The 21631-nt window shown below is 50.2% G+C and overlaps 1 protein-coding gene across 5 annotated transcripts in view; it reads left to right on the top strand.

The window, feature by feature from the left end:
• Stard8 (StAR related lipid transfer domain containing 8) overlaps positions 1–21358 on the top strand; it is a 38720-nt gene extending 17362 nt beyond the window's left edge. For 2 of the 5 annotated variants that reach the window (XM_087203249.1, XM_004871773.3), the window contains exons 2-14: positions 8813–8884; positions 11035–11116; positions 12058–12121; positions 13244–14634; positions 15156–15329; positions 16123–16282; positions 16714–16912; positions 17291–17501; positions 17827–17941; positions 18173–18397; positions 19328–19545; positions 19644–19820; positions 19985–21358. In XM_087203249.1, the coding sequence (XP_087059375.1) occupies positions 8813–8884; positions 11035–11116; positions 12058–12121; positions 13244–14634; positions 15156–15329; positions 16123–16282; positions 16714–16912; positions 17291–17501; positions 17827–17941; positions 18173–18397; positions 19328–19545; positions 19644–19820; positions 19985–20102 (3206 nt within the window). In that variant the 3' untranslated portion in view covers positions 20103–21358. Of the gene's footprint in view, positions 1–466; positions 1926–8812; positions 8885–11034; positions 11117–12057; positions 12122–13243; positions 14635–15155; positions 15330–16122; positions 16283–16713; positions 16913–17290; positions 17502–17826; positions 17942–18172; positions 18398–19327; positions 19546–19643; positions 19821–19984 lie in introns of those variants that run through there. The other 3 variants (XM_087203250.1, XM_013068151.3, XM_021249858.2) reach the window with 3 other exon arrangements.
• The last annotated feature ends 273 nt before the right edge of the window (positions 21359–21631 follow it).

Here is a 21631-nt window from a genome sequence, read left to right as displayed (position 1 = left end):
CTGAGTGCTTCTTCAGGTCAGAATGCCTCTACCTTCAGATAGACAGACTTTGTATTCTATTCTCACACCTGAGTCTGGTTTCCTGGGCCTATGGTTTCTGTCCTGGGGCAAAATCTTTGCCAGTCAGTGCAGTAGCACTTCCATTGAAAGATGTGTACTCAGTTCTGTGTCTTGTGCTGTAGTGGTACCACACAAGGGACTGGAGCCCGAAGCCTGCAAGCTGTTTAGTTGAGAGGCAGGACTTCCTGACTATGTGTTGCCGGAAGATTCAGCAGCCATTACCACACTGCTGTGGGGACACTGAGACCAATAGAACCTAGTGCAGTGGAGCTCTCAGTCAAATGGGGGAGAAAGGCCCACATGCTGCTGAGAAGATAATGGAATGTTGAGGCTACTTATTGACACAAGCCATTGAGTGGGGTTGGTGAGAGGGAGGGCAGGGGAAGGTTCATGGGTTGGGATGTTTGCCCTATGTCTTGATGAATCAGTACTTTTCAGTCAGATAGGGGGTCTAGGATGTGCAAACCCCTGCGTGTCAGGTAGAAAGCAGTGTGCTGTCTGTCCCAGGCTGTGGGCAATGGAGAGCCTGTTAGGTAGCAAAGTAGTAGAGCTGGTCTCTTGGGAGAAGAAGCTGGCAGAATAGCCTATTATAAGAAGAGGTTGGAGACTGAGAACAGGGAAGGCAGAAATGGGAAACCTTGACTATTCAATGGAAAAGTTGTTAAGAGTCAGTGACTAAGTAAATGTGAGAAAAGAGGAAGACGAGGATGACATGAGACCTGGGTGGTTGGTATATTTGGAAACAGTAATATCAAGAGTATGGAGAAGATGGGCTTGGTCTTGGCCTGCTGATGTGGACCCTTACTTGGATCCCCCAGAAGAGAATGTGGAGGGGGAGAAAAGCACCCTCTACTGAATCAGCCCTTGCCAGTCACACATACCTCTGTTCTGGCTCTAGATTTTGGGAATGGCTCTTAGAAGATGGGAACTGAGACTCAGACAGGGGTAGTGGCCTGCCTAAGTTTGCACATCAGTCACTAGTGGAGCTCAGGCGAGAAGGGCAATTGGCTTGACCTTCATTGCAATACTTTGGACCCAAATCACGATAGAGAGCAGTCACTGCCGGTTGAACATCTGCCCCAGACCAGTTTGGCTGGCATCTCTTGCCTCTTGCCTGGAGACTGGAGATAGTGGAGTAGCACATGGTTTATTATAACACCTGTCTCTCCTTGTCACCATGACCTTGTCAGAGTACCTGGGACTGGGTTGGGGAGAGGAGCCCCTGGAGGCAAGAAAGCTAATGGAGCAGCTGCAGCAGAGCAGGTGGCAGCTTTGACCTTCATTGTCACACTGAAGCCTTGGGCCGGGCAGGAATGTCAGCTGTCTGCTTTGGTCCCTGCTGTATCAATTGCTAGCATAGAAGACCAGAGGCTGGGCTGTCTCTGGACCCAGATTCTCAGGTACTCCAGTGGGCCAGGTGTCTGGTTTGACCTCAGGACTCTACCTCATTTACATCTGCCTAAAGGACTCAGGCCACGACTTCATGGCTTGGGGTAGGGAGCCACAGTTAGGTGTTTCTTGTGTAATTTCCATATTTACAAAAATTTCAAACTAAAACTGCCAGCCTTTCCATGGCTGACTCTGTGAGGTATCTACAAAAGCAAAGGACCTCTACTGACTGTTACATCCATTCTTTACCTCATCCACCAGGACATTGCCAATGTGGAGCAGAGCTGCCTGAGACATCTGATGCACCAGCTAAGTGGAGGCTGACCTTCATGGTTTCACACTTCAGTCCCCTCTCAGCTTCAGTTTCCTAGGAGGCTGAGAATGTCTCCTAACATTGCCAGATGTCCTGTGGAGAAGAAATTGTCCCTGAATGGGAATCCCTGTGGTAGAGAGTAGACGAAGCTTTAAGGAGAGAGGTATGTTAGAGGGTAGAGCCACACACACAAACCTGCTGCCAGCCAGCAAAGATTCAGTGGCTTAATTTTGCTGCCGCCTAATCCCACAGGACCCTCCTGGGCTGTTTGCTTTAGTGGTGCCTCATTTGTGACAGGGAGAATCCAGAAGTGTTGTTCATATGGGCCCCAGAGCTTGGCATCCAGCTGTAGTTCACGCTGAGACTGAGGCTGGCATCCTAACAGGTGCGGCAGGGCCTGAGTTCTGCCCTGCGACCTAACAAGCTGGAGGCCAGCCAATTCTAGAACTGCCAGTCTAGGCCAGCTGAAACAGTGCCTTGCCCGGGTGCCCCTCCAGTGAGGTTTGGAATGTGGTATGGGAGCTATTTTGGACTTGCCTCCCTTTCTCCCTATGCCTCCTGCCCCTGCAGGAATCAAGTTAGAGTGGCAATTTCAGCTAGGAGCAGCAGCAGTAGGAGCGAGAGAGACAGTGAGTGTGCCCCACCTCCCAGTGGTCAAGATACTGCAGAACTCCTTGAGTATGTATTCCATAGTCAGAAAGGGAAGTCTCAGAGGCACTACTAGTTCTCAGTGAGGGCCCCTTTCTCTGTGTCCCCCCAGAGAGACATAGCAAAGCTAGTCCCCGTGCTGTAGCATCTCTGCCAAGACTGCTGCAAACATAAGAGGACACCTTTATACAAATTAGAATGAAGCACATTCCTCTGAGAGATGCAGCCCAATGCCAGAGTAGGTGGCTTCTTTTGGTCTATCCCTTTTAGTGTGTCCTTGTGAGAGGGTAGGAGGAACTGGTCCTAAGCAGTTGGGGCCTAGGGTTGAGGACGGTAGTCTCTGAGATACAAGCCTCTCCCAAAGTCCAGCATCTCCTCCTTGAGAAGGCTCTGTCCCTGGGGTTGGGGAATGCACAAAGGAAATGGGCCTTGGATGAACCAAGGGAAATGATGTGAGAAGGATTTGGCCAGGACCTAGCATTTCCCAGATGCAGTGGTAAGGTAGCCCCTCTGCCTACCTCCTGGCTTGGCCTCCCAGCGCCTATCCTGGAAACTTGGGTTGTCACATAGACAATGGCATCCCAGGTCTTTCTCTGCCCCTCAGGACACTGGCTTTTCCTCCTATGCTCGCCGAATGTGGGAGAGTGCAATGCTCATATCACACCCTGTTTGGCAGGCACGCATCCTCCAGGGAGGGCCATGGAGGAGATGCCATTCCAAACAGGAGGCTAAAAAATAAAGACCAGTACATTCACTGAAAGTTGCCTTATGGAACAGGTCAGCTAATGGTTTGAATAAATTACTTTCACAAACACCCTTACACCTGCCCCCCATAACATGCATTCACATTAGTGCTTATTTTTAAAAATTTTATTAGTACAAAGTTTACAGTACATGAAGTTCACTGTATGAACTTCATGAGGGCTTCATCTTAAGGAGTGGGTGCAGGTACTGTACATAACACAGCTTCGTATTAGTGCTTACTGCTCTCTGCTGCCCCAAGTATTCAGACCTGAGACTGCCCTCTGGCTACTCTTTCCAGGTTCCTATACCTGTGGCTGTTTAGTTGGCTATGGTTGTTTGGGCAGCAGCTCTCTGCCTTGGCTACTCTTTAGAATCACCTGGAGAGCTCACAGAAACAAAGAAACAAATGAAACACTAGCCTTATCCCCAGAGATTCTAATTTAATTAGTCATGGGTAGGGCTTGGGCCCTGTCATTTTTTTAAAGCTCCCTGGGAGCTAATGTGCAGCCAGAATTGAGAGCAAAGGAGAAATGGAATGGCATACCCAAGAGCAGTAACAAGGGACACTTTCACATGGGCCCCATTGTTTGCCTTGGGGCCTGTGTCTTACAAGGCTCCCAGGCCTGAGCTTTCTGGTTGGGAAAGAGCAGGCTGAACCTGGGGCCTGGGTAGCTCTCACAACCCATTGAGTGAGCACAAGGCACAAGAACTTGATTGTCCAATCATGGTGTGAAGAGAGGGTACTCAGCCTGGGGGTGAGGTAGGTGACATTGGCTGGGTAAGGTCTTACCTCCTGCAGTCTAGTTGCTTCTTTCTTCCCCCTAGCTTTCTGTTCTTACTTTATAACTAGTATAGATCTGAATGTGCCTTAAAGACCATGTGATTACAAAATTCAACTAGTGCTGACCGAACTAGTCTTTTCTAATGATAACTTTCATATTCCACTTTAGAGACAGCTATAGGCTCGATCACATCCCCATGGTAACCATAACCACAGAGGTTGACAGGAGAGTTATTAATCCCCATTGTGTAGATACAGCAACTATAATTTAGAGAAGGGAGCTAGTGGCCTGAGATGATTTAAGCAGCGAGAAGGAAGCTGGCTTGATTGGAAAAAGATTTTTCCTCAACTTATCATCTTTGGTCTTTATTACATTTCCTTAATGGGAGATGTTGCTGCCTTTTTCATGGATCTGTAAACCCTACTCTCATTCACATAGTGCTTTTCAAAATTAGAAGCCAATTTTTTTTTCCTCACTCCCTTCTTCTCTGCATAGATAATGGTCTGTGCTAAGAGACTCTCTGGTACGTGGTTTATATAAATGTAGGTGTGGATATTGTCACTGACCTGTAAAGCCATGTGCTGCTGCTCAGCCATTCCTTCTTTGACACTCTCTCCAGACCTGTGGGTATGGATCTGAGGTTAAATTTTTCTCCAGAACTTTCTAGTATGCCCTTTCCCCTAATTCTGAGGGCTCAGATCAGCTGGGCCCCGTACCAGAGAGAGTTGGGACTTCAATCTCCGTGGAATCCAGTTTGTGCCAGATGAATGCTACCACTGGCTTGCCATGGCACATCACCTTAGCTCTGACCAGAGCATGGCCTGCAGAATATAGCAGTTGGAAATGCTGGCAGCCATGCCCTGGAATCTGCACATCTGGACACAGAGGTTAGGGCCAGGAGCCACACATTCCTACCTCACTTGCCTCAGCCTGCCCAGTGTCACGCTTGCCGCTGGGCACATAAGCCAATTGTCTGTCTGGGCTCCAGCCTCAGGGGAATTGACTCTATTGTAGGTGGGGGTTGGGTCACTCCTGCCCCAGCTTGAGCAGGCTGGGACAAGTTAGAGGGACAAAGGCAAAGTACCTTAGTTCAGCCTTTAATCGCCAAGACATATGTCCCTGACTGTTCCATCTAGGAGGGAGCCCCAGGGCTTCCCAGCCTTTTGTGAGATGGTGTACTGTCTGGAGCCAGTGTCCCTGACATCCTGTTCAGTAATAACCCATTACATTCTCTAGATTCTTGCTAAGGAGGGCTGCTGGAGAATTCGTTCTGTACGCCTCCTCCGAACTCCCTTGCTCCTTTGTCTTTTGGAGCAATTGCAGACTCTTTGTACTTCTGTACCTCCTAACCTCACTTCTCCTGAGCCATTTGGCTGTGATTCTGAGAGCAGTGTGGGTGCAGCCATTGCCCAGACCCAGAGGGGAATGCTGGCTGGGCCTCTTTCTCCACTTTCTCTTTTTCAGTGGAACCCTTCGGAGTCAAAGTCGAGAGGGACATATTTGCTGAGTGCTTCATACTATGTGTCAAGGACTTTTGTATTGTCTAGTATTTCATTGAATAATCTCAGTCCTCTAAGAATTGGATGCAATGACCCCCATTTTACAGAGGAAGAAATGGCGACATAAAGTTATACAACTTGCCTAGGTCAAAGAGCTAGTCACTGAGGACATTAGCATTTTATTTCCCCATTTAGGTACTGAAGATTGAACCCAGGGCCTTTGTTCTCACTGAATTACACCCCCAGCCCTTTTTTGTTTTTGTTTTTGTTTTTTTTTTTAGCTTGAGACAGTATCTTGCTAGATTGTCCAGACTGGTCTTGAACTTGTGATCCTCCTGCCTCAGCCTCCCCAGCCTCTGGGATTATAGATGTGCACCACTTCTTCTGGCTGATATCAGGATTTCAACCCAGGCTTATGACTGTAGTACTTCTGGAGGAGCAGAAAAACACTTTATGGGGCTTAGAGTTGGTTTCTTTGAGTCTGAGCTCCCTTCTTTTCTGGAGTCTGAGAGCAGATGGACTAATACAACGGAGGAAAACAGTGAATGTGGGATTAAAAAATCAGGGCTGTAGTCTCAGCTGTGAAACTTAACTGAGTGACCTTGGAGTAGTCCTTTGGGCCTCCATATGCCCATACTATAAAAAATACTAATGTAGAGTCCTAGCACAGACTGATTGAATTAGCCTTCTGGGAAGCCCCCTCCTGGGGGAGAGGGGTGCTGGTATTTTTAAAAAATGCTTCCTAGCTGATTTTAATATGTGTCCAGGAGTGAGAATCACTGAGCTATGTGATTTAGACCAGCACTCCCCAAACCTGAATGTGTGTGTAAATTGTTAGGTATAATTGTGATTCAGTGGGTCCAGAGAGGGGAAGGATCTGGAATTCTACATTTCTAACAAGTGTCCATGTGATGGCCCGGGACCACACTTTTGAGTAGCACTGTGTTGGAGGGCTCTAGGTAGGAATGAACAAATTTGGCATCCACCTGAGTGACCTTGTCCCCTTCCCACCACCTCTGGCTAGAGCCACTACCTGGCATCAGTGGAGCAGGTAGCCTGTACACTCCTGTGAACTCTGTGACTTGGACAGATGGTGCAGATGGGTAAGCTTTGGGGTTTCATGACTGCACCCTCCTATTGTTTTCTGGCACAGAAAGGGAGGAACAGAGGAGAAAGGTACCTCTCTCCCTACCTCTCCTCTCTTCAGCCTCTAGCCACAAATGAGTGAAGCCTGCAGTGTCATTTCACAAGTGTGTTACAGATGTGTCGGGGATTGACTGCCCTGCCTGGAGTGGCTATACCAGACTTCTGACACTTTCTGTGCTCACCTGTCTGGAAATTCTGACTTGGTCAATCCTTTGGTGTCTCCTTTTTGTCCTAATGACGGGAAAGCTGAGCTGAGTGCCAGGAGAGGAGGGGCACTGAGATTGAGGAAGTGTCTTCTCCAGGGGTGTGGCAGGAATTGGGGACTGGGAAGTGGTTTTGGCATTCAGTTTAGCTGTCCTAGCAGCAAAATCTTATGCTTCAAATCCTCTCTGGGCTAGTCTCACCACATCATCCAGACCATCCCTGGCCTGAGAGGTGGATCCTTTCTCAGACCTTCATCGCCCCCTGCCAGATAGGCTGAGGTATTACTAGCAGGGCTGTCAGACACTTTCCAGGGCTCTCAGAGGTCCTGCTGATTCCTGAATCATCTCATAGGAAAGAAAGGTGCAGTAAGATAGAACACGTGCACATTCGTGTGTATGCACGCACAGATGTAATGCATGCACAGACTGAGGCATCTGTAGGTGTATACAGGTGTGTGATCCCACACCAATCGTCATGGCTCATGGACTTGAGCAAAATTGGCTACAGCTATATGTAGACAGATGCTAGGGTGGGTGCTGACCTGATTCATGCACTCTGGCAATACACAGAGGTTAACCCCTGCCTGACCCCTGTCTTCTCTCTCCTCTCTGCTCTAGACCTCATCAGTATGTGACCCTTGAGCGCCCTATGATAGTTTCTGACTGCCTTCCATTTTGTTCTACTCTTTCTTCTCTTGTGTATTTGCCAAGGATCTCTGAAGTACTGTTTTAAGAGTCCTTTATCTCACCAGTCCTGACTGCTACAATCTCTTCCTGGATTTCCTTGTGAGCAGAGCACTGGAAAGAGAGATCACTTCCTGTCTTGGAAAACCCCCACCAGTCTCCTTGGAGTCCTCTGGTCAGCAGGGTCAGCAGGGTCAGGCAAGATGCTGGCCATAGGCACTAAGGAAATGGAGGAAGTGTCGAGAACAGGACTTCATGACCAAAGCAGCTCTGCTGAAGCCAGCAGCCTTCTTCTGCCAACTGCTCAGTGCCATAATCCATGGTCCCAGCCCCACTGGTCCTTTGTACCACCTGGGTTGGGAGCAAGTAGCTGCCTGGGCACTCCCAGAGCTTCACTTTTGGTATTCAGCCTATGCTGGTGACCATGAGGACCTCCTCTGTGGCTTCAGGCCAGCCACACATCTCCACTGAGCCTGACAGCAGGGCCTGGCTTTGTGCCAGGCAGTCCCAGAGCACAAACTGGAAGCTGACCTAGGTATTGCCCACCAATACCCCACAGGCCAGCACTGGATTGTGCCACAAATAGGCTGAGGCATGGAGGAGAGGTGGGGCAGTGTTGATGAGTGGTTGGGGAAGAACACTGGGGAAACTGCTGTCAGTACAGGAAGCCCATGCTGGAGTCAGACTGAACTACTATTACTTTGAACTACTACTACTGAACTACTACTACTTTGCCCACTGCAAGACCATAGATAAGTCTCTTCCTTTCTGAGACTGTTTATACATCTACATATGCCCTGGGGACAATGAAACCTTTGTAAGTGACTGTGTATTTAAGTAAGGTCTGGGTATCAAAATGCTGGAGGATGGTAAGTATGGTGACGAGAAAGGGAATAGATACTGTTAAGTATTTTCTGTCTTCTGGCTGGACTCGGGTACTCTTCCCCGGGGCAGTGGAAAGGAATGGCTCTCTGAGGAAGACTAGGGGGGAGGACACAGGTATGGCTTCTTATTGCAACAGTACTCCCTGACCCCAGGTGATCCCAGGAGTTGCTGCTGGAGTTGAGTTCTGTTCTCCAGGAGGGGGTGCAGAAGTGTGGCGAGGAGGGCAGGCATGGAATGAGTTTCTTTCATGAACACTGTGGCCAGAATAGGAAGCAGAGTGTGTCTTTCTGGGCATGACCTGGAGCAAAGGTACCAGTCCCTCTGTGCTTCCCTTGCCATGTTTCGGCCACCAAAACTAAATGTGCCCATCTCCTGGGGATGCGGCAGCATATACCCAGAGGGTACCAGCACCCTGCTAACCTCATTTCTCTGCCTATTTCTTTCCCTGTTCTCTTCCAGAAGCAGAGGCCAAGAGAGCATGTGAATGGCTCCGAGCTACAGGATTTCCTCAGTATGCTCAGCTTTTTGAGGGTAAGGCTACTCAATTGCTTGCCCTTCCCCATTCCAAATCTCTCTTTGTACAATGGGCAAATCAGATCCTTTCTCCAACCACACAGAAGCTGTGTGTCCTGGACCTGCTCACATTTTGCAGAGCCTTTACTGCTGAAGTTATAACTCCTGTCTCCTACATTATTATTTCTTTATTGGATCATTCTCAGCAGCTTCCGCAAGCTCTGGTGTTAGCTATATCTTAAGAGACCACGTCTTGCCCAGGGCCACTGCTCTGTACCACTCCTAGGATAACCATTCACAGATGCAGTGTGAAGGATGTTCTGGAACTGTGCACCCTGCTGGCCCAGCCTGGATGGACCTCACTTTGTCTGCAGTGAGGGCCTCATTTCTCTTCATTTTTATTTAAGAGGTTTTTTTATATTTGCTATTTCTTCTCCCTTCTTCTTCCCACACCTCTACTACACTCTGGCTTGACCCTCCCCTCACTTTGTCAATCTAATGAGTGACTTCCATGTGGTCAAATTCGGTGTTCACTTCCCAGTCTTCATCTCAACCCCACCTATCAACAACAAGCAGGTGGCCACTCCTTCCTTTGGCTTCTGAAACACCCCCCTCTCCTGGCTGCCTCTCTGCTGCTCTCAGTCTTCTTAGCTGACTCTGCTCCCTCCAACTGATATCTAAATTAGGATATCCCAGGCTCAGCTTTGGCCCTCTATTCTCTCAACACTTCTTTCCCATGAGATCCTTGTCCAAGTACATTTGTACTCTGATGACTCCCAGATGTCTGTGTCCACACCTCATTCCCAAGCCCCCAACTCATCTATTCAACCTCCAATTAAGTATCTCCACTCTGTTGTCCAATAGGCACCTATGAGTTTAGCAAGTCTTAACACTGAACTCCTGATGGCACCATTGTGGCCCTTTGCTCACATTCCACTGGCAGAAATCACCCTTAGTTTATTTTTTCCTTGTCTCCCATATCTAACCCTTCTGCAAGCTCTTTCTCTTTCTAGAATGTCTTAAATTGGATGGCTTCTTACCAGCTCCACAGCCACATTCTGTGTGACCTGCCTTCACTGCTTGCCTGCACTAGTGCCCCAGCCTTGTACCTTGATCTCCGCTCCTCTGCTTTTGCCCTCCTGTATTCATATCTCTACACTGGAACTACAGGGATTTTGTCTTGCTAAGTTGCCCAGGCTGGCCTTGAACTTGCTATCTTCCTGCCTCAATCTCCTGAGTAGCTAGTATTACAGGTGTGTGCTACCACACCCAACTTCTTTCCACTTGCTTTGTACAGCCAGCCTTTTCTCATCTTTCAAGACTCAGCTCAAAATCACTGTCCCAGAAAGGCCTTTACTGACACTCTCTTTCCAAGAAGCCCCCAGCCCCACCTCCACCAGCCTCTCTTTATCCCATCTCGCTGGCTTATGTCTTTCATTGTATTTGTAACTGAGTTGTCTTAATGTTGTATATTGTGTATTATCTGTTTCCTATAAGAGTGTAAACTGCCTAAACGTAGAGATCATTTTTCCTTTGCTCATTGTTGTGTGGCTGACCCCTTGCACAGTACCTGCCATGAAATAGTATCTGTATGTGTTGAATGGGTTGCTAAATGAATGAGCTTGTTTTATCTGTAAGGCAGAGAGCTGTGGAACTTCTCAGATTCTCTGTCCTCTTGCCTCAACTTCTTTCTTTTTCCTATCCGTACCCTAAGATCCAGAGAGTGGGCCCCCACTGCTCTGGACAATAGAGGGAATTGCGGAATTGTTTGGCTACATGCAGTCCCTTCTAGTCTTGCTCCCTCCCTATTGTCTTCAGTTCAGCTGGGCAAGGGAGGGGGTTCCCTGTGGGAGCAGCCCAGGATTCAAAGGAGACTAGAAGAACTCTGGATGGGTCTTGGCAGCCACACAATGTTCCCCATGGACCTACTTCACTGACCGGTAGCTTCAGTTCAACTCAACCCTCCTAGTCTCAGTCTGGCTTTTCCCCCACTGCCAACACTGAGCTCCATAGGTTGCCTACTGTTACATCTGGTTTTTTCCCTTTTGCTTTGGCTCTGGCCTTCCTGGTTTCTCTTTTCCCTAGCCTCCCCCTTCCAGCCCAAGGGCTGCTGAGAATGAGTTTCTGTTCTGCTGCCAGACTCATCTTTGCTTCTCTCTGACATACAGAAGGTTCATTTCCCCTGGACATTGGCTCTGTGAAGAAGGATCACGGTTTTCTGGACGAAGACTCTCTGGGGGCCTTGTGCAGGTAGGGGGCCAGGCCTTGGAGGCCGAGAGCCCAGCTTGGGACTTCCTCGTGGAATAAACAATCCCTGTACCTCCTAAGAGAGGAGCCCAGTTTATTAAGAAGGCTCTTCTTTTGCGGTCATGTTGCTCCTTCTGTTTTCTGTGTCTGTGACAGCCTCAGCCAGTCGCTCTAGCTAGAAAGCCCAGACCTGAACTTGATTCTTTTCTCCTTAATTTATATTCCTCAAACATTCTCAGGTTTATTCTCTACTTATGGCAGCTCAGTCCTTGTCTGAAGCTAAACCATGACTTCTTGATCTATCAAACTATTCTCCTAACTGGCTGTCTTTGTATTCTGCTCTCACACCCTTGGGATCCTTCTTCTTTAGAGCCACTAGAACCATCTTTTTAAAGCTCCAAGTGGATGCTTCTCTGTTTAAAATTTGTCACTGCCTACATGCAAAACTGCAAAGCTTTATTAGCATAACACTCGGGGCCCTTTGCCATCTGCCTTGACCTACCTGATTGGCCTCAATCTCATCCTTTCCCACTGGTCTGTTTGCTGACCATATCTCTATCTTGTTACAGGCTCCTGTGGAAGCCTAGGATAGGCAGTCCTGTTCCTTTCACCCTCAGAATCCTGTTTCTGCCCTCCAGATGCCTGTTCTCACTGTACTCTCTCTTCATGGAAGTTCCTGGCCTTCTGTATGCCTGTGCCTTCTGTCTACTCTGTTCCTGAACTCATCTAGTTTCTGTAATGCTTTATTTCCATATTTGTAAGCTTCCGGAGGACAGAGGCCATAATCTCAGCATTGTTTGGGATGATAAAGTGTTCAGGGACACTGGGGCTTTGGAGAGAAATTTTTATGGCTTGACCGTATGAAGTAGTGGGTGGGATCTTGAGAGGATCTTGATAGGCTTTGGGTTTGGGACCAGTAGGTGAACACTTACATTTTGTTGTAGGAGGCTGATGACCTTGAACAATTGTGCCTCAATGCAGCTGGAGGTTCATTTTCAAAGCAAGCAGGTGAGTCCCTGTGAGGGATGGGGTCTCTGGCCTGTAGCACTGTGGAGAAAACCCATGACATGTATAAACTACCTGTGAAACTAGCTGCAGTATTGCAGGAATCTGGAGTATCCAGAGCAGAGCAGAATGGCCTGGGTAGGAATGTAGGAGGCCCCTGTTCCGCAGGCTCTGGGAGGTAACTAGGTTTTGGCACACCTCATCTCTAGATAAGAGTGTGAGAGCAAGTGTCCTGGCCATGGCCACAGCCCACCTCTCCCTTTGGAGTTTACCAATGACTTGACTTAGTGATAGCCTCTCCTCAAGAAAAACCATCTGCTCCCACTGGTTGGTTTTTGATGGTTACAATTCCTTGGATAGATGACAGAGACAGAATAATGTGGTAGATCATGGCCTCTGTCACTTCAGAAGCCAGCATCCCCACAGCCTCACCCTCATGTGGTCTTACCCTCCTGAGCCTCATTTTCCCCATTTCTATAGTGAATTGAGGGGCTGAATTAATAGCCTCCAAGCACATTTCCAACTCTGTCTCTGGGAATGTAAGCCTTCTGACCCTGTTGTTTTCTGGGTACAAAATTTGTTGGTTTCCTCTGGGCTTTGCTCAAGAAGACTGCAGTCAGGTAGGCCAGCTAAGTTGCCAGAGCCCTGGTCTATGAAGCACAAGACCCATGGGGCCTAATTGCTGCTCTGCCACTGACTGCTGAGTGACTTTGGGCAAGCTCCTTCCCCTTTGTGGGCCTGTTTCCTCACCTTGAGGAAATTAATTAGAAAATCTAAAGTCCCCTCCAGCTCTAGTAATCTTGTCATTTTAAGTCTAAGATTACAGCCTGAACATTCAGGAGGCTCTTGTTACTGACTCATTGTGTGTCACTGTATGACCTTGGATAAATGGTTTCACATATGTAGGTGTCACTTTCTCTATTTGTAAAATGAGGCATTAAATTAATTAGGTGACTATTACCATATATCTAGAACTATGACTCCTGGTTTCCTTTAGCACTTCCAGACCAGAAAGCAAGGCCCTTCACCTCAAAGCCTCCCCAGGAGTTTGGAGGTAGAGATGGAGCACAAGCTAGAATTTGTGGGCTGAACCTCTCTGACCCCTCCCTGTGGTGCCCTCCCCAGAATGAAGACTCAGAAGAGGAAGAACAGTGTACCATCAGCAGCTACTGGACCTTCCAGCAGGAAAGCAAACCCTGGTCTCATGTGGGTTCCTCTGACCTGCTGGCCCCACCAAACCCTAGCCTGCCAGTGACCTCAAGCTGTGAAAGTGTCCTCATTGAGCTTAGTGCCACCTCTCTGCCAGCTATCTCTATGAGCTTACCACCTGAGCAAGTGAACCTGCCTTTGCTAGCCTGGGTCCCTAGCTCAAGTGACCAGCCCCTCCTCAGCCTTCCCCAAGGTCAGGTGGGTCCCCAGGACAAAGCCAAGAAGCACCATACCCGTAGCTTCCTCAAGCACCTTGAGTCTCTGAGGCGGAAGGAAAAGGGTGACAGTCAGCAAACAGAGATCCAGCGTAGGACAGCCACCTTGGAGAAGGCCACCAAAGCCTCCTCTTTTCGAAGTTGCCGTGGCTTCCTCTCATCTGGATTTTATAGGGCTAAGAACCAGGCAGCCACTGCAGCCAGTGGCAGTGGTGGTGAGACTCAGAGGGCCTGGGAGGCTTGGCCTGTGGCCACATTCCGGCATCCTCAGCAGGTATACCGGGGTAACTACCTGGTACATGTGCCTGGGGACCATAAACCAGGCACATTCCCTCGCTCTCTTTCCATTGAGAGCCTGTGTCCAGAGGATGGACACTGCCTGGAAGATTGGCAGCCAGGTAGGCACTGGGGCTATGAAGGACGCCGGGGCTCCTGTGGCTCAACAGGCAGCCATGCCAGCACCTATGACAACTTGCCAGAGCTATATCCAGCTGAGCCTATACTGACTGGGGCCAAAGCTGAAGAAGAGGAGGAAGGTGGGGACAGCTATGCCCACTTGGATGATATCCTTCAGCATGTGTGGGGCCTGCAGCAACGGGTAGAGCTCTGGTCTCAGGCTATGTACCCTGAACTGGGGCCTAGAGATAAGGAAGAGGAAGAGGAGGAGGAAGAGGAAGAGGCCACTTCATCAGTAGAAATTGCCACGGCTGAGGTTGAAGACAAGCCTGAGGCTCTGGTCCCATCAGAGGCTCCAGCTTGTGGAGAGTTCCCAGCCCAGGTCCAAGCAGAAGTTCAACCAACAATCCTGGCTCAGGGCCCAGCAGATGCTGGACGGTTGGCACAAGCAGAGGCCGAGCCCCAGGACAATGAGCAAGAGACAAACTCAGGTGGGGAACCCACCTCTGCCTCCAGCCTGTCTGTGGAAGAAGCACATTCCATTTCTGACACTATGGCCTCCGCTAGTGAACTTGACAGTAGTGGGAACTCCATGAATGAGACCGAGGCTGCAGGGTCCCTGGTAGGACTCCAGGCATCAGTGCCCCGGGAACGGCGTGATTCAGGAGTTGGAGCCTCACTTACCAGACCCTGCAGGTGAGACTAGGGGCAGGGGTTTCTGCTTGTCCCCTCTCCAATTTCTTAGTCATAAGGCCCAGGGGCAGGTTTTTGGGGACTGGGTGATCACCTCCAAGTGGCCAATTCCAGGAGAGAAGCAGAAAGTATGAGACCTGGGAGTTTACAATATTAGGTCAGAACCTTGGTTTCTTAGTGCAGTGAGGGTGTTAGAGGAGATAGTCTCTGCCCTGCAGCTTTGCCATTGAGAGTTTCTTGGCGTGACCCCTCCACAGTAGTCTTGGAATGGACAGAGGTTTGGCATGGCTGGGCCTGAGATCAATGCCATCTTTCTGCCCAAGAGCTACTTGGCCCCTGGGTAGACCTGGCAGCTGAGACTTAGGTTTTTTTTTACCATGGGGCCCAGCAGCAGCACTGCGCGTAGTCCTACCTCATGTATTTTCTTTCTTTGGGTATGAAAAAAAGGGACCAAAAGTACACATCCTTTTCTAAGTGTTCACCAAATCTGCTTCTCTGGCCTTCTTCACACTCTACCCCACCAGGAAGCTCCGCTGGCATAGCTTCCAGAACTCCCACCGGCCCAGCCTCAACTCAGAGTCTCTGGAGATTAACCGGCAGTTTGCAGGCCAGATCAAGCTCCTACACAAGGGCTCGCTGCTGCGGCTCACTGCCTTCATGGAGAAGTACACTGTGCCCCACAAGCAGGGCTGGATCTGGTGAGTGGCACATAGGCCATGGTAGGCAGCCCCCAAGGGGTAAAGGCAAGCAGAACCAATAGGCCTGTGGAGGGGTGTGCTGTGCCAGGAGGCTGCAGGGGCCACGTGAGGGTGGGTATGGGATAGTGGACTGTAGGTTCTCCAGCCGTTCCTTCTCCATCTAGCCTCCATGCTGCCATTGATGAGATTGTCCAAAAATGTAGCTGTGGTTTTCACACTCCAGATAAATAAATACCCCCACTCCCTGTGTCTCCCCTTTGACAGGATTCCTTTCCATCATGATCCTTTCATGTTCTTATCCCCCTCATCTTTAGCCTGCCACTCTCAAGTAGCCGTATCTTACCCAGCAGTGGGACTAGTTGCCCTTCTCTGAATATGCCATGCTCTTTTTCCCACCTCTCTGCCTTTGTTCACGCTGTTCTCTATGCCTGGCATGCCTTTGCCCCACTTCTCCTCTGAAAGAAGCCTTCTTGTCCCTCAAGAGCCTGATGAGTTACCACCTCTTTAGAACCTTCCCTGACAGTTCTCCTCCCTCATGGGGCTCCCTGGGTTCTTGGCTGACTACTGGCCACACGATTTGTCATTGCCTGTTGACACAGTTATCTCCTTGACCAAGAGCTCCCCGTATCCTGGACTCATTCAGGCTGGGTCCATAGCAGGTGCTCAGTGAGTCTGGCCTCTGGGCTATGGTGTCTTCCTCCCCACTTCACCATCCTTGTTTCCTCAGCCCCCTGAGACCATAGATAGAGTATACTGCTCTCCTTCCCTCCTTGCTTGTAACTCTCCCAAACAGGTCAGTGCCCAAGTTCATGAAAAGGAACAAGACCCCAGACTACCGTGGACAGCATGTATTTGGGGTGCCCCCCCTCATCCATGTGCAGCGCACAGGCCAGCCACTGCCACAGAGCATTCAGCAAGCCATGCGTTACTTGCGCAGCCAATGCCTGGACCAGGTGAGCCCTGGGGTGGGCTGTGGAGAGATGGTACTGGGGCAGGAGGCCCATGCTGAGGAGCTAGGGAGGGAGCTGATCTGCCTTCCCCTAGGTTGGACTGTCCAGCAGAGACCTCCTGTCCTCAGCCAGGCTCCTTAGGGCTGGAGCCTTGAGTCCACCTTTGTGGCAGTTGCTTTCTGGCCCAGGCTCTATAGCCTTCATCTGCTAGGAGCCTGCCTTAGCCAAAGGTCATCTTTTCCACCTCACCTCTAAGAAACCCATCTTTCTCCTTGGCCCCTGGGCTGTAAAAAGCTTTTGCTTTGGTCTTGCCATTTACCTCTCACCTAGCCCAGTGGGAAGCCCACCAGGCTTTGGAGTCTCTATGATGGCCTAAGCTCACAGTCTCCCTCCTCCCCCCATGTTGTCCTCTGTCCCTGTTCTGCATGAGCCAGGTGGGCATCTTCCGAAAGTCTGGTGTCAAGTCCAGGATCGAGAGCTTGCGCCAGATGAATGAGAACTCCCCTGACAATGTGTGCTATGAGGGCCAGTCTGCCTATGATGTGGCTGACCTGCTGAAGCAGTATTTCCGGGACCTGCCTGAGCCCATCTTTACCAGCAAGCTCACCACCACTTTCCTGCAGATCTACCAGCGTGAGTCACCTGCACCTCTCCCCCCAAACCTGCTCTATTCACACTCTTCCTGAATCTTAGGGCTTGTGAGGGCAAAGCCTGGGGCCAGACCCATGAGCTCAGGAAAACACTTACTATCTGGAGTTCGAAAAGCACTTGGAGACCATTCTACTCCCACTATATGGAAGGGTAGACTGAAGCCCTGAGGCAAAGAAGGGACTTACCTGTGGTGACACTGCATATTAGGAACAGAACTGGATTGAGCCCCCAGAGACCTCCCAGAGCTGAACTTGGCTCCCCTGGGGACTGCTGTGCCTTGTGCATTCTTGGAGGTAGGAGGTCTGCTGCCGGTGCCTCTGGGGAGGTAAGGAAGGCCCTTTTGCCCTTTCTTCCCCACAGTCCTCCCCAAGGATCAGTGGTTGGCAGCAGCACAAGCTGCCACATTGCTTCTTCCTGATGAGAACCGAGAAGTGCTACAGACCTTGCTCTACTTCCTAAGTGACATTGCATCTGCTGAGGAAAACCAGATGACAGCTGGAAACTTGGCAGTGTGCCTGGCCCCCTCCATCTTCCACCTTAATGTCTCCAAAAAGGATAGCTTGTCGCCCAGGTGAACTGGGGAAGAGCATGGCAGGTCCAGGCCAGGAGGATTTGGTCCCATTGGGACGGGGTGCGGGTGGGGAGGGGGTGGGGTGAGGGTGGGGTAGGCTTTTGGTGGCTGGCACTGCTATTTTCTGGCCTTACCATAAGGAGTCAGCCTGATTCCTCAGCAGTTGGGGCTCATTGGCTACTGTGGAGCAAGGCCTTTTTAAAAGACAGCAGGTAGTGTTATGGTCAGGACAGGCAAACTGGCTTCCTGGGAGCTGGAAGACAGCCTGTCATTCATCTTGTCTTCTAATGCGGTGCCATCCTCTTCTCTCACCCTATCCCTCCAGGATCAAGAGCAAACGCAGCCGGGTTGGCCGGCCAGGCCCTAGGGACCTCAGTGAGAACATGGCTGCCACCCAGGGCCTATCGCACATGATCAGCGACTGCAAGAAACTTTTCCAGGTGAGTCAGCCCAGGCCATGGTGCCCACTTATCAGACCACAAGAATCATCAAGCCTGACCTTTGCACCCCAAGTCAAGAACAGGGCCCAACTGGACTCCCCTCAAAGTCCTACTCCCAGCTTTTCTCCCAGAGGTTTTTCATCTGCTTCACTGTCCTGAACATGAACCTGAAAGACCATGGGGTGTCCTGCTCCCTAAGGCCCCCAGTTTAGTATGTATGTTCCTGCTCAGGTGCCCCAGGACATGGTGGTGCAACTGTGTGGCTCCTACAGCGCAGCTGAACTCAGCCCTCCTGGGCCAGCCCTGGCTGAGTTGCGACAGGCACAGGCCGCAGGGGTGAGCCTGAGCCTCTACATGGAGGAGAGCGTGCAGGAGCTGCTCCATGATGCTGCTGAGCGCTTCAAGGGCTGGATGAGCGTGCCGGGGCCCCAGTACACAGAGCTGGCTTGCAGGAAGGTGAGTGCTGCATACCCATGACTGCCATAGGCCTGGGCAAGGGCATGATGCAGGCAAGGGGGCCAAGGAACCAAAGGAAGCACCCATAAGAACTGTTCTGCCAGTCTCACTGGGCCTGGGTTGGATATTTGGAGAATATGGATCTTGAGATCATAACACTAAGTGAAATAAATCAGATGCAGAAGGTTAAATATCACATGGTTTCTCTACTATGAGAGACTCCAAAATATAAATAATTTGAAGAGCAAAATAAAAGAGAAATGGTAGGAAACAGAAAGGTAGACTCTGTGGACTTGGGAAGGGGATAGGGGGAAAAGAGGGTGGGGAGGGAGTAAAAATGATCAAGATACAATATGTAATGTGTAACATGTGATGTGTATGTATACCAATTCCTCAGTATGAATGTAATTAGTATATATTGCAAACATATACTACTTTAAAAAAAAGGGAGGGAACCAAATGAGACCAAGGGATCTCTCTCAGGGATTACCTTCCAGATTTGTCTTCTGAAAGCCCCATTCCAGACACATTGCTACCTTCTCTCCCTGTACTACAGTCAGGCAGAACCCCTTGCGTTTCCACCTTTATGCTTCTGCTCCTGCTCCCTTGAATTGCCTGCCCCTAAGCATGATGTTTACCAAGCCACTGTTAGCCTCCATATCATAGGCCCCTCCTCCATTCAGCTTTCTGCCATGCCCCAAACTGGATGTGCTTTCTCTCTGTACCAGTCTTGGCACTGGTCATGTTCCTTCTTGGAGGATGAGGGCATAGGCTGGGCCTATGTGGGACTGTCCAGGGTTAGAGGAGGAGCCCTACAGCCTTCCCTTGCCGGGGTGGAACAAAGGGAGTCCCTAGCCCTACAGTTTGAGGCCTCAACTTGGAGTTCTCCGGCCCTGACCACTGCCCTGTCCCCACTGCCATGGCTTGCAGGCACCAGATGGGCACCCCTTGCAGATGTGGAAAGTGTCCACAGAAGTGGCAGCCCCACCAGCTGTGGTATTACATCGTGTCCTACGAGAGCGGGCACTTTGGGATGAGGACCTACTGCGGGCCCAGGTGCTGGAAGCTCTGATGCCAGGGGTAGAGCTGTACCACTACGTCACTGACAGCATGGCACCCCATCCTTGCCGCGACTTTGTGGTGCTCCGGTGAGGGGATGCAGCTGCCACCCTGCTGTTAGGGGGGTCAAGAGAGGTGGGGTGGGAGCCAGAACTAGGAATCTGAATGTATGTTCTCTCCTCCACAGGATGTGGCGCTCAGACCTGCCTCGAGGGGGTTGCCTGCTTGTCTCCCAGTCCCTGGATCCTGAGCAGCCTGTGCCAGAGTCAGGGGTGCGGGCCCTCATGCTCACTTCCCAGTACCTCATGGAACCCTGCGGCCTGGGTCGCTCTCGCCTCACTCACATCTGCCGTGCTGACCTCAGGTACCAGGCCTAGGATGGCCTGCTTTACTTCCTTGGCTCTGACCTGTCCCCTGCCTCTACCCCATGCCATTGATACTAGGGGGCGGGATCCTTTCTACCCTTTCCCTGGTGAAGGCCCCAGGGGAAAACCCACCACTCATGCCTGGATTCTTCTGCTTCCCCAGGGGCCGTTCTCCTGACTGGTACAACAAAGTCTTCGGGCACCTGTGTGCCATGGAAGTGACCAAGATCCGGGACTCCTTCCCCACACTGCAGGCAGCTGGCCCTGAGACAAAGCTGTGAGCCTCAGGCTGACATTCCCCAGGTCCCCTGACACCAAGAGAATGAGCAGAAATAGGACTAGAGAGTCCCCTAGAGGCTGCTGCCAGCGGCAGAGTCAGGCCCAGGTGGCTCCAGTTGTTTGACCCTCTTACCTTCTAATGCTCCTTTGCACATACAGGGCAAGAGAGAGTTTAGGTGTCTCATCTGTACTTCACCTTCATCTTCAGAGAAGCAGAGTCATGTTAGTAGCAAGAAAATCAACATTGCCTGCCATCTGCCTGTGAAGCCTCACTCAATCCAAAACCTGAACAACCCCCAATGTGTAGGGGAATGGAGGTAGGGAACAGCTCTCTGCCAGGCTAAGAGGCCAAGCCATCCTTTTTGATGCTAAGGCCCTTCTGAGGTTGGACAGGAGATTCTGGTCCTGCCTTGGGAGCCAACATTAGTCTTGAACTGGCTTTTCCAGAAATGGAACTGGAGTGGATGTGCACAGGGACAGAACAGAGGGCATTCCCAGCCACTTTTTTATTTATGTAATTACAATACCAGTTTTTATAAGGCTGATTTAGAGAGGGCACTGATGAGTCCCTAGTAGGCCACATGACGATTTGGGCTAGCTTGGGATATGGGCAGGGGAACCTTCCCTTCTGAAGTCTCAAGAGACCAATGAACCAGTCTCTATCTGCCACTCTCTAGGCTCCCGATTAGCCTTTGACCATGCGCTGCCATGTCTGTAGAGTAAATGAGTTCATGCCTAGGCCAAGCAAAAGCACATAGTGGAGGAGAGACCTGAATCTGTCCCCTTGACCCTTTTGCCTATGATAGCGGCCTGACATAACATCTCTGGAGCAGAGACCCGGTCCCTGGGCCAGGAAGACAGAAAAGCCGTCTTTACCAGCCTACACACTGGCCACCTTTGTTTATATAAAAATCTAAATGCCATTCAAAGGCACACTGGTGCTTCATTGTTCTTTCTGCTGAAAAAAACAGAACGAGGTGTGTCCCAGCCACTATTGTAATTTTTAAGCTTGTTTTATTTGTACCTATAAATACTGTACAGTCAGAATGTATATGTGTATTTGCATGTGTGCATGAAGATACATACATACATACATATGCACACACATATGTGCACTCTTCTGAGTGTATAATAATCTCTGGGTGGGAGCTTGATCTGGAGGGCCTCGAGGTAGGACACTTCTGATGAAAGCAAAGAGGTGGAGAGCAAGATACAGCAGGATTTCTCAGCAGAACAATAAAGCATTACTAGAGATGCATTTGGGCTCTATGGTTGTCTTTTTGCTGAGCCAATGGGCTAGGGACTAGGGAAAGGGCTTACAACTCAGGCTCAGAGGTAAGAGATGGTGAGCATTCACTTCGCCCTCTCCTGAATCCTAGCTCACTGCTGCCAGGACTTATGGTGAGGCCAGGGAGGAATGGGGAGGACCTCAGCTTTTGCTTGTCTTGGGGAGGTAATTTGGGTGAGGAGAGGCAGAATGTGGAAAAGCCAAGGATTGTGCATTCCATGATCTGACCAGGTGTCTTAGTTA

Source organism: Heterocephalus glaber, unplaced genomic scaffold (genome assembly GCF_053883595.1).
Source record: "Heterocephalus glaber isolate CG9 unplaced genomic scaffold, H.glaber_assembly_v1.0 deba00001790, whole genome shotgun sequence".
Lineage (NCBI taxonomy): Eukaryota > Metazoa > Chordata > Mammalia > Rodentia > Bathyergidae > Heterocephalus > Heterocephalus glaber.
The sequence above is the reverse complement of the archived record's forward strand: the minus strand, read 5'-3'. Positions and strand labels throughout refer to the sequence as shown.